Here is a 15,512-nt window from a genome sequence, read left to right on the forward strand (position 1 = left end):
GCCCTGTGGCTGACCCTCCGGGACCCTCGGGGCAACAGGACATCTGTCCTGGCCTCCACTGCGTCTAGGAGCCTCCTGAGATCTGCAAATCTTGGGACTTTTCTCACCGATTGCTTGCACACATTGCGGCACACAATAGAACTGAGCAAAATCTTACCTCTTCCCTACGTTGATGTGTAGGGAGTGTGTGAGCCATGGAATGGGAATTTTCATGGTGTTTTCGCTTCTCACCTGTGCGCCTCCTGTGTTTCTGTTAGTGCACCCCATGCTGCATCATGTTTTGATGGCTGAGTCTACCCCTGAACACGTGTGGCCCCCATAGGCTCCAAAATCTGGATGAAGCCAGCCAAGAGGACCTCAACAGTCAGAGCAGGTCCTGACCATTCTCTACCTCAGCTGAACCGCTCCACCATGGCACAGAGTGAAATCTGGAATTAAAAGATGACCCCACAACCATTGTTGATTTCATAAAAACCCATCTGATTCACTAATGCTCTTTAGGGCAGGAAATCTGCCATCCTTATCTGTCTGGCCTACATGTGTCTCTAAACCCACAACATTGTGGTTGACTCTTCAATGCCCTCAGGAATGGCCTAGCAAACCACTCGGTTCAAGGGCAATTAGGGATCGACAATAAATGCTGGCTCAGCCAGCAATGCAGTATCCCATGAATGATTTTAAAAAGAGGTTTCACCATGTAGGAGTAGCAGAAAAAGGAAGACTTAATTGCCACTAGGTCTTCTTGGTAGCAGGACATCGCTCAGTAGACTATAAATGTCTATGATAACCTGACTGAATATCCTGAGCTCCCTGAGGCACTGTGGCATTCAAACATATTGAGGAAGCTGATGCTCTGACTGTGTATACCCTGTTGTAGATGTATCGATTGCAAGCTGCAACCACTGCGTTAATCCCCTCCTATAGAACAACAGGTTTGTGTGGAGACGTCTGTTAGAGTTTCTGCTGATACCCCTGCACCTGGTGCTTCTACTTACCTGGGCCAGAATTCTTCAGCCGTTTGCTGGCAGCAGGATTCCCTGGCCATGCAGGCAGCGGGTTTCTCGGCGATGTGGGGTGGTTTCAGTGGGAATTCCTATTGACAGCGGCAGGAACAGAGAATCCCGCCACCAGCGAACGGCATACCGCCTCCCGCCGCTGGGAAACACGGCTGGGAGGCCGGAGAATCCTGAGGCGGAAGGTAAAACACCATAAGCAGCCCCCATATGATCTGATGTGCAACAACTGAAAAGTAGAGATCAGCACACAAACCTACAAGGTAATGGAAATGACATCCAATGTAGTGAAAATCACTCCTAAAGCAGATGCAATGATGCCCATAGTGGATATCACCTTCAAGTAGTGAGGTTGTGCCTTCAACATAAAAACTAATGAGCAAAAGCTGTTCACTTCGGCAGGAATGTTGTATAATGGGATTTTAAAAAAAATCTATGATTTCAACCCCTTCAATTGCCTCTGTGCTCTTGCTTTGCTTTGGCCAACAAGTTCCAGGAAAGATGGGAAACGTGTGCACCCACAGACAGAGTTGAAACCACCAGTTAAAATAATTATTTAGGACTTCCGGTGGCGGCGATGAGTGAGTAAGCCGCACATTCGGTGGCTCTCACTCCGGCGAGATTTGAGGACCTGGTTCCCCGGTTTTGCGGGACTGTGAAGCGCTGGAAAGACGGCCACGGAGGTGCTGAGGAAGGGGCAGAGTTGCATGGAACCGCGGGTGAGCAGAAAGCAGCGAAAACGGGAGAGGAAGGGACAACGGCAAGGTGCAGGGGAAGCTGACCCGGGAGCAAAGATGGCGGACCTACGGACCTCGGACCCGGCGATCCAGCAAGCGCTGGGAAAACATGCTGCAGGTGATAAAATGCAGTTTTGAGTCGTTGAAGCGGGATAACTTGGACCCACTTCAGAAGGCAGTGGATCAATTGAACCAGAGATTGGATGTCCAGGACGAAAACGTTAAGGAGCTGGGAGAGGCGGTGGAGGAGCAGGCGGACGTGCAGACGATTGCTGTGCTAGAAGTCGGTGGGCTGAAGGAGAGACAGAAGATGGCTGGACAGTGGAGGAGCTGGAAAATAGAGCCTGCAGCCAAAATCTGAGGATCATCGGCCTCCTGGAGGGGGATGAGGGAGCAGATGCCACCGTGTTTGTGGCTGACCTGTTGATGCAGCTGATGGGGGCTGACACCTTTCCGCGACCGCCAGAGCTGGAAGGGGCACACAGAGTACAGGCGAGGCAGATGCGTCCAGGGGGCCGTCGTCGTCTCTCTCTCTCTCTCTCCCCCCCCCCCCCCCCCCCCCCCCCCCCCCCCCCGTCCCCCCGTCCGTCCGTCCGATGGTGATCAGGTTCCACAGGTTTGTGGAGAAGGAGCGGGTGTTGCAGTGGGCAAAGAGCACTAAGAGCAACACGTGGAATAACAGTGTTCTTCACATTTATCAGGACCTAAGCCAGGAAGTGGCCAGGCGTCGAGCAGCCTTTAAACAAGTTAAGGAGGTGCTATTTAAAAAGCACGTGAAGTTTGGTCTGCTCTTCCCGGCTCGTCTTTGGGTCACGCATCAGGGCCAACACCACTACTTCTCCGAGCCCGAAGAAGCGATGGACTTCGCGAGGGATCAGAGGCTGGTCCCGAAAAAAGGACCCACGGACGCAAGCTAGGGTCCGAGAGTTACCGTTTGGGGGGATGCCTACTGTGCCTGGACTGTCGGTCAACTGTTTACTGCTTTAAAGGTGCCATGTGTTGTATTTTTGGGGCAACTTTTGCCTATGGGGGGTGCGGGGGGGATACCCCTCGTATGTTCTTTTTCATTTTTGTTGCTTTTCTCGTTTTTCTACTGTGGTGGGTGCCTTTTATCATGTTCTCTGGGGGTGCTGGAGCCTTCATTGTAACATAAGGGTGGCCGGTCAGCAATGGAGATTAAAGATGTTGGTTGAGGATTTTAGTTTTTTATGTCTATGGTTTTTATGTTTGGTATTGGGTGGGTGATGTATGGGTACAGGGTTACTGTGTTATTGTATTAATGCTCAGTAAGCCAACCAGGCTGATCACCTGGAATGTCAGAGGACTAAATGGGCCAGTTAAAAGGGCACGTGTGTTCGCGCACTTGCGGGCTGTAAAGGCGGACGTAATTATGTTGCAGGAGACACATTTGAAAGTGTCGGACCAGAGTAGGCTAAGGAAGGGCTGGATCAGCCAGGTCTTCCACTCGGGCTTGGATTCTAAGTCCGGGGGGTAGCAATTATGATCAATAAGCGGTTCAATTTGAGGCGGAGAGCGTAATCGCAGACGGCGTAGGTAGATTCCTTATGGTAAGGGGCAAGCTGGAGAGGAGGAGAGTGGTGCTGGTGAACATATATGCTCCGAACTGGGACGACGCTGACTTTAAAAGAGTGCTGGGGAAGATCCCAGACCTAGACTCACATAAGTTGATGATGGGGGGGGGGGGACTTTAATACGGTCCTCGACCCGGTGCTAGACCGGTCATGTCCTAGAACGGGTGGGCTCCCAGCAATGGCAAGGGAGCTGAAAGGGTTCATGGAGCAAATGGGGGCAGTGGACCCATGGAGAGCCGGACAGCCGATGGGAAGGGGCTACTCGTTCTACTCGCATGTTCATAAAGTATACTCGAGGATTGATTTCTTTATCTTGAGCAGGGACTGTGTGGGGGAGGTAAAGAATATGGAATACTCAGCAATCGCTATCTCGGACCATGCCCCACATTGGGTGGACCTGCAGGTCGGTGGGGCGAATTATCAACGCCCGCAATGGAGGTTAGACGTAGGATTGCTGTCGGAGGAGGGGATATGTGAGAGACTGCGGAGGTGTATGTAAAATTACTTGCAGGTGAATGATACAGGGGAGGTTCCTGAAGGCAGTAGTGAGGAGGGAGCTGATTTCAATTCAGGCTCACAGGGATAGGACGGACAGAGCAGAAATGGATAGATTGGTTAAGGAGATTCACCGGATAGACGAGGAGCATGCAGAGTCCCCGGGGGAGGACCTACTCGGGGAGAGACGGAGACTGCAGGCGGAACTGGGGTGCTATCCACGAGTAGAGTCGTGGAACAGCTTAGGAAAGCAAGGGGTGTGGTGTATGAGCATGGGGAGGAGGCCAGCAGATTGCTAGCGCAGCAACTCAGGAAGAGGGAGGCGGCCAGGTAAATAAGTAGGGTGGTGGACGGGGAGGGGAGCAGAGTAGAGGCCTCGTCAGGACTGAATAAGGTGTTTCGGGACTTTTATAGTAAGCTCTACACTTCAGAACCCCCGGAGGAGATGAAACGGTTCCTGGACGGACTAACCTTCCCAAAAGTAGGCGGTGGACTAGTAGACGAGTTGGGGGCCCTGATTAGAGCGGAGGAGGTATTGGGGGGCCTAAAGGCCATGCAGTCGGGGAAAGCCCCGGGGCCGGATGGATACCCAGTAGAGTTTTACAAGAAGTTCTCGGAAATAGTGAGACCGGTCCTGACTAGGGTTTTTAATGAGGCGAGGGACCTTGCCGCCGCTGATGTTGTAGGCCACCATCTCGCTGATATTGAAGCGGGACAAGGACCCAGAATCCTTGCGGTCATACAGGCTGATCTCCTGATCAATGTAGATGCCAAGCTCCTGGCCAAGGTCCTGGCGATTAGAATGGAGGACTGCGTACCGGAGGTGATTGGGGATGATCAGACAGGGCTTGTGAAAGGCAGGCAGCTGCCAGCTAACGTGAGAAGATTGCTTATGTGATCATGATGCCCCCGACGGGCAAGGCGGTGGAGGTGGTGGTGACAATGGGACGCTGAGAAGGCCTTCGACCGGGTGAATTGGGGCTATTTGTGGGAGGTACTCAGACGGTTCGGGTTCGGGGAGGGACTGGTTCATTGGGTCAGACTATTGTACAAGCCCCAAAAGCTAGCGTAAGGACGAACAGGATAATGTCAGATTATTTCAGGCTACATCGCGGGACCATACAGGGATGCCCACTCTCCACGTTGCTGTTCGCGCTGGCCATAGAACCGTTAGCGATTGCACTGAGAGCTGCAAAGGGGTGGAAGGGAATGACTTTGGGGGGGGGTGGGGGGGGGGGGGGGGGGGAGAGAGAGAGAGAGAGAGCACAGGGTCTCTCTCTATGCGGATGACCTGCTCCTGTACGTTGTCGGACCCACTGGATGGGATGGAAAATATACTGGAAACATTGAGGAAGTTCGGCTGGTTCTCAGGGTACAAATTAAATAATGGCCAAGAGTGAGATGTTTGTAGTGCAGGCAAGGGGCCAGGAGAATAGACTGAAGGGGCTAGTTTATTTGGGCAGCACGGTAGCATTGTGGTTGGTTAGCACAATTGCTTCACAGCTCCAGGGTCCCAGGTTCGATTCCTGGCTTGGGTCACTATCTGTGCAGAGTCTGCACATTCTCCCCCTGTGTGCGTGGGTTTCCTCCGGGTGCTCCGGTTTCCTCCCACAGTCCAAAGATGTGCAGGTTAGGTGGATTGGCCAAGCTAAATTGCCCTTAGTGTCCAAAATTGCCCTTGGTGTTGGGTGGGGTTACTGGGTTATGGGGATAGGGTGGAAGTGTGGACCTTGGGTAGGGTGCTCTTTCCAAGAGCCGGTGCAGACTCGATGGGCCAAATGGCCTCCTTCTGCATTTTAAATTCTATGAAGTGTCTATGAAGCTGCCATTTAGGCTAGTTGGGGAAGGTTTTCGGTACTTGGGGATACAGGTGGCACGAGACTGGGGCAGGTTACATAAGTTCAATTCGACTAGAGTGGTGGAACAAATGAAGAGGGAGTTTCGGAGATGGGATGCACTCCCGCTGTCACTTGCAGGGAGGGTGCAGACGGTAAAGATGACAATCCTCCCTAGATTCCAGTTCATCTTCCAGTGCCTCCCGATCTTTATCCCACGGTCCTTCTTCAAAAGGACCGGCAAAATCATCATGAGCTTTGTCTAGGCGGGAAAATCCCCGCTAGTGAGGAAGGCGATGCTTGAAAGGAGCCGCAGCGAGGGGGGACTGGCATTGCTGAGCCTGATCAACTACTACTGGACGGCTAACATAGCCATGATAAGGAAGTGGATGGTGGGTACGGGTTCTATCTGGGAGCGGGTGGAAGCGGCTTCGTGCAGGGGCACCAGTTTGGCGGCCCTGGTCACGGCTCCCCTACCGCTTGCGCCGGCCAGGTACTCCACCAGCCCAGTAGTGGGGGCGGCCCTGCGGATTTGGGGCCAGTGGAGAAAGCATGCAGGGGAGGTGGGGGCGTCAGTCTGGGCTCCAATTTGTGATAACCATCGATTCGCCCCGGGAACATGGATGGAGGGTTTCGAGCATGGCGGCGGGCGGGGGTGAGGAGGGTGGGCGATATGTTCCTGGAGGGGAGCTTTGCGAGTTTGAGGGATTTGGAGGAGAAAGCTGGGCTGGAAAGAGAAATGACTTTCGGTATTTACAGGTGCGGGACTTTGTACGCAGTCAGGTCCCATCCTTCCCACTCCTCCCGCCAATAGGGATTCAGGACAGAATTGTCTCTGGAGGAGAAGGAGGAGAGGGTAGAGTCTCGGATATTTACACGGTGCTCATGAAGGGGGAAGAGTCCCAGGCGGAGGAGCTGAAACTCAAATGGGAGGAGGAACTCAGCGGGGAGATGGAGGATTGGGTATGGGCGGAAGCCCTGAGCAGGGTAAACTCAACCGCAATGTGTGCCAGGCTCGGCCTGATTCAGTTTAAGGTCGTCCACCGGGCTCACATGATGGTGGCTCGGATGAGCAAATTCTTTGGGGTAGAGGACAAGTGCGCTAGATGCGCAGGAGGACCAGCGAACCACGTCAACATGTTTTGAGCATGCCCTAAGCTTTGGGGGTACTGGGAGGGATTTGCGGATGTCATGTCCCGGGTGCTAAGAACAAGGGTGGTGATGAGTCCAGAGGTGGCAATTTCCGGGGTTTCGGAGAACCCGGGAGTTCAGGGGGAGAAAGAGGCCGATGTTCTGGCCTTTGCTTCCCTGATAGCCCGACGGCGAATACTGCTGGCATGGAGAGACTCAAAACCCCCAAAGACCGGACTATGGCTTTCGGACATGTAACATTTTCTGGGTATGGAAAAAAATCAAGTTCGCTTTGAGGGGATCTGTAATGGGGTTCGCCCGAAGTTGGCAACCATTCATCGACTTCTTCGCGGGAGAGTGAGCGTCAGTGGGGGGGGGGGGCAGGATTTGGGTAGAGTAGGAGGGATAAACAGGCGGGGAATGCATGTGGGAGAGGAGCGGGTATGTGCATTATGGTTTGGTTGAAATGTTGGTTTTCTGTTGATGTTTGCATATTTCTGTAATCTGTAACCGTTTACAATGCCAAAAAAAACTCAATAAAATTGTTCGTTAAAAAAAAAATTATTATTATTTATGAGTTATTAACATATTTACATTAACAACCTACCAAAAGTGTTTTTCGCATGCGGCTGCACACCCTGTAATTAAATACGGAAGTTGGTAAATTAAGCTGTTAGCATTTTTAACTACCACCTGCTCCCAATCCTGCTCGTTCTTTGAAGTTAAAATTCTCCTCAATCTTTTCCCAGCTGGGATCCATTCTGTCACCTACTGAGGATACCAGCCTTCAGTCATGCCATACCTGTCTCAATCTTCTTGCCGTAGCACACCATAACTATAAACAGACTCTCGTTATTTTCATGTTGATCACTCTGTTATCCTAGTTGATAACCAGCATCCTTCTGAAGTGAAATGTTACCAAAGTATCCACTGCCTGTTTCTGTGCCTTTCCAAAGTAGCTGATACTTCTTACAATATCAAATGGCAAATGAATTACTCTTGAACTGTAATCACAGTGCAACTCCATATACACAAAGGTTAAAAATGATGTAATACACAAAGGATACTTGGTGAGCAGCTGTGGAATGTAGAAAGTCTATCTAATGATATTCTAACAAGCCTAGTCTCGTCCATGAGTGACAAAGTATTCTGTTTATACCCCATGAAAGTGTTGTGAACATGTAAATTTTTATTGTAGTTTCAATTAATTTTGATGAGAGGAGCATCTGAGGAGGCAAAGCAATACCCAGTAGTCCTGGACAAATGGTCAGACATGTTTCCAAAATGATTCACAGTAGGACAGGAACCTTTACTGTCACCATGTTGTTCATAAAATTTATGTTGATGGGTATAAGAGTCTTGTGGTTATGGTACACTACTGGATTAACAACGCAAGGGTTATGGGTTCAAATTCCATCATTCAAGTTGTAAAATTGAAATCAATAGTCATTGGTGGCCTTACACCAGAAAGTGATTGTGGAAGTTGCTGGATTGTCATTAAAAACACAACAGGTTCAATAATCTTCATCAGGGAAGGGGACCTATCTGGTAGGCCATAATTCCACACTGACTTTCAATGGCATTTAAAGTGGCTTCTTCTGTATAAGAAATTGCTACATCAAGAAGACAGTTCAAGACTATTACCACAGGGTAACTAGGGACAAGTTTTGATGCAGACTTGCAGCATTGCTCATATCCTGAGAAATGATTTTAAAAATGTTATTGGAGTTTAAAGTATTCACTCAGTATACGTTATTAGCTGGAAATAACTGAGGCCATTCATTTCAGCTGGAATTGTTGGTGCAGACACTGCAATGATGCATTTCTTGTACAAGTTATAGAAACTTAAAACAAAATGCACATTCGCTCATTCCAACTAGTCTAAACTATCAATGAGTAACATTTGAAATGTGTCACATGCTTTCTTATTACTCTTGCAGAAATTCAGTTGCCATCAGAACAGTACAAGTTGGAATTACAAGATAATGAAGGGAGCTTTGATAAAGACGGAAAGATCGCCGAACTGGATCCTGAAACCTGTGTTGTTACAGCACTCCAAAAGGGGCAGGCTGGCTTAGTTCTCATGTATAAAAGTATCCTTTTTCTGTTAAACCTACTTTTCATCGTAGGATCGTCCAGGTCAATTTATTTCCAACTAGGAAATTAACATATTACACCTTTTTTAGAAAATCACTAAGACTACTTCTGAAACTAATAAAGATTCTTCTTATTATTAAATGAAAGGATCCATGTGGCTGACTAGCTCATCAAAAGGCTTTGACATAACATTAATAAATGTATGCTGTTATGTGGCTTTATATTGAGCAGTGTAGGATCTCTTACTTTTCAAATAAGAGACGAGGGCCCAGTGGTAGTGCGAGGTTGAGTTTTATTGCAAAAATCAGGTTAGTACACTACAAAAATACAAAATAAAAGGAACAAAAACCCAGCAGGGCATAAGGAAGACGAAGAGAGAGGAAGGAGAGAGACACACAGGCAACACACACTTGTGCTAGTAAACTTATACCGTGTTTGATACCGCCCCCCTCTTTGCTCCCTATTGGTTTACAAGTTTTAATTGTGGCTCCTGAATGATGGTCTTTACCATCACTCACCTTGATATCTGACTCATTGGGTGTACTCCCCTTTGCAGTCTAGCTGAGAGGCTGGTGCAAGGTTTTACTGCCAAGCTGATCAGGGGCGGGATTCTCCCCTACCCGGCTGGGCGAGGGGTTCCGGTGTAATTTAGTGGCGGGAACCACTCTGGCGTCGGACCACCCCAAAGTCTCTGCACCTTTAGGGGCCAAGCCCTCACCTTGAGGGGCTAGGCCCGCGACGGAGTGGTTTCTGCTCCGCCGGCTGGTGGGAAAGACCTTTAGCGCCACGCCAGCCGGCGCCGAAAGGTCTTTGCCGGGCAACGCATGCGCAGGAGCGTCAGCGGCTGCTGACATCATCCCCGCGCATGTGCAGGTGAGGGGGTCTCTTCTGCCTCCACCATAGTGAAGACCATGGCGAAGGCGGAAGAAAAAGAGTGCCATCACGGCAAAGGCCCGCCCGCGGATCGGTGGGCCCCGATTGCGGGCCAGGCCACCGTGGGGGTACCGCCCCGGGACCAGATCGGCCCGCGACACACCCCCCCCCCCCCCCCCCCCCCCCCGGAGCCCGCCCGCGCCGCCTTGTCTCGCCGTTCAAAAGGTGGTTTAATCCACGCCGGCGGCAGAGGGTTGACAGCGGCGGGACTTCGGCCCATCACGGGCCGGAGAATCGCCGGGGGTGGGCCTGCCGACCGGCGCGGCGCGATTCCCACCCCTGCTGAATCTCTGGTGGCGGGAGCGGGATTCACGCCAGCCCCTGGCGATTCTCCGACCCGGTGGGGGGTCGGAGTATCGTGCCCCTTAACTCAGAACAATGCAAGCTTGTATTTCAACTGCAGTTACAATATTTTGAAAACTTGGATTTTAACTATTTCCCTACAATCCCCTCTTTGATTCTTCTAAAAATTCCAAGAGAATCAATCAATAAAAGCTAGCAAGCAGGAAATAGCGAGAGGAACACATTCACAGATGCCTTTGACGTTCCCTTTGTTTTGGAACCGCCTCCAACACTGGAATGGGCAAGCCTACAAAGTGTTAAAAGCCTTTAAATATAGGAAACACGCTTATTAGGCAAAAGGGGATGACGGTTGCGACATTATCATAAATGTAAGAACTGCAACTGGGGGAAGAGAAGTGAAGGAGATAGCCAGAGTACAGACTGAAGGAAAGATAGTGTTAGTGAGAGCAGATCATAGTTAATGTAATAGTGTAGCGATTAGTAGTAGATGAGTGTAGATTACATGTTAATAATTAGGGCAGCACGGTAGCATTGTGGATAGCACAATTACCTCACAGCTCCAGGCTCTCAGGTTCGATTCCGGCTTGGGTCACTGTCTGTGCGGAGTCTGCACATCCTCCCCGTGTGTGCGTGGGTTTCCTCCGGGTGCTCCGGTTTCCTCCCACAGTCCAAAGATGGGCAGGTTAGGTGGATTGGCCATGATAAATTGCCCTTAAGTGTCCAAAATTGCCCTTAGTGTTGGGTGGGGTTACTGGGTTATGGGGATAGGGTGGAGGTGTTGACCTTGGGTAGGGTGCTCTTTCCAAGAGCCGGTGCAGACTCGATGGGCCGAATGGCCTCCTTCTGCACTGTAAATTCTATGAGATCAAATGTATTATATAAAAGTGTCAAATCCAATTAGTAGTGTTAATAAAGTTATAGCTTTTTTCAATTTAGAAGCTATTTGTGGCCTATGTGAACACAATGCCAACCATCCTGAATTTAGCAACACAAAGAACGCCACATGGTATAAGTAGTATATTTCTATAAATAATAAGCAGTTCGATTAGACATGTTAGCTTTACAAAGATTGAAGAAAACACGGATCAGAAAATTTACACAGAAGAAGAATTGTAAGATGGAGAGTCTCAAGAAGCCTGACTACTTCAGAAAAAACGTAAACTATATCAAAACTGGGAATTCTTTAAACAGCAGTTTGACATTTTCCTATCTGCCTCCGCAGTAGAAAATGCTTCCGATCAGAGCAAAATTGCTCTTAATTTGGCTGGAACGCAAGCATTCAAGCTTTTTAACTCCTTTGAATTTGCTAAAGATGAGGATAAAATGAAATATAACAGTGCTACAGAAATTCGATGCTCACTGCAAAAAGGTGAACGAGACCTATGAGCGCTACATGTTCAGAAAGGCTGTAAGGGGAATCGGTTGATTCTTTCATTACAGTTATAAAGTTAGCACACTCGTGTAACTTTTCCTCCGTTACTGATTCAATGCTTCGCTATCAAGTTGTATTTGGGATAAATGAAGGAACATTTGCGAGAAAAAATGCGAAGATGGCTGATTTTGCCGCTAGATGAAGCGATTAAGATGTGCAAAGCAAGTGAACATGCATCCTCTGAATATGTGGAGTTCAGGGAAAACGAAAGAGGTGCGATGTCGGGAAACGTGGCTGACGCCATTAATGCTGTGTCACAGCACAGAAAACTGCGCAAAACGGCCTGAGGCCATTTTGAGACTGACGTCATGAGCGTGATGATGGGCAGGCGCTGTGGCCACGCCCACAGTAAAAAATATTGTCCGGCAAAAGGCAAACAATGTTCCAATTGTTGCAAGTTCAACCACTTTGCAGCACAGTGTCTCTCAACAGCTGTAAACAAATTTTTTTAATCCTACCATGACTACAGAAGGATACAAAGTGCTCACAGCGAAGAAAACAGATCAAATACCTTTTTTTAAAAAATATAAATATTTTTTATTGGGTTTTTGTACAGAGTAAATTTCGGCGTTATGTACACAGGATATGATATATCTATATACATGTAAGTAGGCATCCGTTTGTGACGGTGAGGCACTTCCGGAGGGCAATCCTTGAGTGGGTCTGGTGCCGGTGTTGCCCCTCGCTTCTCCCGGTCAGATTTCGCCACCGTTGTCTTCTCGTGCACACTGCCGCTTCAGCCAGCCCACCCGTCCTCCGCCTGTTTTCTCTGTTCCTGTGGATGTCAGGTTGGTTAATGTTTCCCTGCCTCCCCCCCCCCCCCCCAAACCTCCCTGGCTCTTCTCTATTGTTCCCTGTCTCTCTCTCTCCCCCCCCCCCCCCCCTGTGGTTCGCCTTTCCTTTCTCTTGGAATGAGTTTCTCTTCCCCCCCCCCCCCCCCCCTCCTCCTGTTCTGTCTCACCCTCTCATGTTTTGGCTGCTTTCCTCTGGTTCCTGGCTATTCTTCTCCTTGTTTGTTGGCCACAAACAAGTCCTGGAACAATTGGTGAATGGCTCCAACATTCTGTGGAAGCCGTCGTCTGACCCTCAGATGGCAAATTTAATTTTCTCCATTTGGAGGGATTCCGAGAGGTCGGACAGCCAGTCTTCAGCTTTAGGTGGTGCTGCTGACCGCCAGCCGAACAGGATTCAACGGCGGGCAATCAGGGAGGCAAAGGCAAGGCGTCCGCCCTCCTCCCCAGGAATAGATCTGGCTGGTCTGAAACCCCGAAGACCGCCACTTGAAGAAGGCAGTCCAGTACTCCACACGTCTGGGGCAAGATCAGAACGTGGGCGTGGTTGGCCGGGCCTCCTTGGCACCTCGCATCTGAGCTGCAGGTACCTTAGCTCGTTCCTCCTGGTCAGCTGGAATTTCTCTGTCAGTTCGTCCAGTGTTGCAACCCTGCCGTCGGTGTATAGGTCCCTGACTGTCCGCCTTTTGAAGGTGGCGTCGATCAGTGCTGGTGTGAACCTATGGTTGTTACAGATGGGAGCTATGTCTGACATTTTGTTCAGGCCAAATTGCTGCCGTAGCTGGTTCCAGGACTGGAGGGTGGCTGCTGGAGTGTTTTTTGGGTGGGGATGGGAGTGCCGCCATGGCGAGGGCCCGGAGGGAGGTCCCCTTATAGGAGGCCTCCTCTGCGCGCACCCACTCGGCCTCTGGCTCCTTGATCCATCCCCTTACTCGCTCGGCCATCGCCGGCCAGTAGTAGAATTGTAGGATTGGGAGGGCTAGCCCTCCCCTTGATTTTGTCCCCCCCCCCCCCCCCATACGAACGCCATGATTAGTTTGTCTACTGCTTGGAAAAAGGCCTTGGGGATGTAGATCGGGATGACTCTGAGTAGGAAGAGATACCTGGGTAGCACGTTCATTTTGATTGTCTGTTCTCTCCCCGCAAAGGAGAGTGGGAGTGTGTTCCATCATTGCAGGTCCTTTTTTACTTCCTCTGTCAGACTGGTGAGGTTCCATTTGTGGATCCCTTTCCAGTCGTGGGCTATTTGGATCCCCATGAGTCGGGCTTGTTTAAACGGCAGTCCCGTTAGTGCTGCCCTACTTGTGGGTGTACCGGGAAGATCTCGCTTTTGCTCATGTTGAGTTTGTAGCCCGAGAAGGCGCCAAACCCTTTCAGGAGTGCGATGATTCCGCCCATGCTGCTTTGTGGGTCCGAGATGTAGAGGAGCAGGTCATCTGCATTGAGTGAGACTCTGTGCTCTCTGCCGCCCCTTCGGATCCCCCTCCAGCTTTTTGCCGCTCTGAGCGCAATTGCTAGTGGCTCGATCGCTAGGGCGAACAGCAGCGGGGTCAGTGGGCATCCTTGTCTGGTGCCCCTGTGCAGCTGGAAGTATCGGGAGTTGGTGTTGTTTGTCCGTACGCATGGGAGCGTTGTATAGGAGTTTTACCCAGGAGGTGAATCCTGTTCCAAGCCCAAACCGCTCCAGTACCTCTGTGAGGTATTTCCATTCGACTCTGTCGAAGGCCTTTTCTGCGTCTAGGGGGTGTTTTCTTCCCGGAGGGGGTCATTATCACGTTCAGGAGGCGCCTGATGTTTGAGGTAAGCTGTCTACCTTTGACAAAGCCCGTCTGGTCTTCTGCGACCACCTCTGGCACGCAGTCTTCTAGCCTTTTGGCTAGAACCTTAGCCAGTATTTTGGCATCTCCCTTCAGCAATGAGATGGGTTTGTATGACCCACATTCTGTTGGGTCTTTATCTTTCTTAGGTATCAGCGAGATTGAGGCCTGTGCGAGCGTGGGTGACAGTGTGCCCTTGGCCAGCGAGTCTGTGAACATCTCCCGCAGGTGCGGGGCCAGTGTTGTCGCGAATTTATTTGTAGAAGTCCGTCGGGAATCCGTCCGGCCCCGGTGCCTTCCCCGCCTGCATGGAGCTTATGCTATCCATGATCTCTCCCAATGCTAGTGGCTTCCAGGCCCCGTTTTCTCTCCTCCCCCACAACTGGTATGTCCAGCCCATCAAGGAACCGTTTCATCCCAGCCTCCTCCGTTGGGGGCTCTGAGGTGTACAGCCCTTGGTAAAAGGCCCTGAATGCCTTGTTGATCTTTTATAGCTCTGTTTGTAATGCGCCTCTAGTATCCCTGATTTGCGCAATTTCTCTGGTGGCTGCCTGCTTTCTCAGCTGGTGTGCCAGCAGGCGGCTGGCTTCGTCTCCGTGTTCGTATAAGGTCCCACATGCTTGGCGGAGTTGAAGCACTGCTTTCCTGGGGGAGAGCAGATCAAAGTTCCTTTGTAGCTCATTCCTCTGCACCAGGAGCTCTATGGCCGGGGCCTCAGAGTATTTACGGTCTACCTCCAGTATGGAGTCGACCAGCTGCTGCCTAGCCCCTTTTCCTCCCTATCTGTTCGCGCTTTGAAAGCCTTTAGTGCTTCCCAGAACGTGGAGGGCGAGACCTCCCCGTTCTGATTATTCTCCTTATGGTCTGTTATGGCCCGCGATATCTTTTCATTGAAGGCCTTGTCAGCTAGTAGGGCAACTTCCAGTCTCCATGTGGGGCATTGGGCCCTGCCCATTTCCAGCCTCACTTCCATGTAGTGTGGAGCATGGTCTGATATCACAATTGCGGAGTATACCAATTTGTCTATTCCCGGAAGCACCGTTTTCCCCACCACAAAGAAGTCAATTCTGGTGTATACTTGTGTTCTGGGGAGAAGAAGGAGAACTCCTTCTCCCCTGGGTGGGTGAACCTCCAGGGGTCCACTGCTCCCATCTGTTCCATAAAGTGACCGAGTTCCCTTGCCATGTTTGCGATTTCCCCCGTCTTGGGGTTCGATCTGTCAGTCGTTGGGTCCTGTACACCAGTGTTCTTCAAAGTCGGGGGCGCGACCCGCGGGTGGGTCACGGGTGGGTGTCGGGAGGGTCGCGGCGCCATTGTCGTGGCGAACCCGATCGCG

The 15,512-nt window shown here is 50.6% G+C and overlaps 1 protein-coding gene across 1 annotated transcript in view; it reads left to right on the forward strand.

Annotated features, from left to right (window-relative positions):
* The window catches only part of LOC140387123 (nuclear pore membrane glycoprotein 210-like), a 227,860-nt gene that overhangs the window by 74,536 nt on the left and 137,812 nt on the right, over window positions 1-15,512 (forward strand). The window contains exon 7 of the mRNA XM_072470134.1: window positions 8,744-8,896. Coding sequence (XP_072326235.1) covers window positions 8,744-8,896 — 153 coding nt within the window. The remainder of the gene's footprint in view (window positions 1-8,743; window positions 8,897-15,512) is intronic.

This window comes from Scyliorhinus torazame, chromosome 12 (assembly GCF_047496885.1).
Source record: "Scyliorhinus torazame isolate Kashiwa2021f chromosome 12, sScyTor2.1, whole genome shotgun sequence".
Lineage (NCBI taxonomy): Eukaryota > Metazoa > Chordata > Chondrichthyes > Carcharhiniformes > Scyliorhinidae > Scyliorhinus > Scyliorhinus torazame.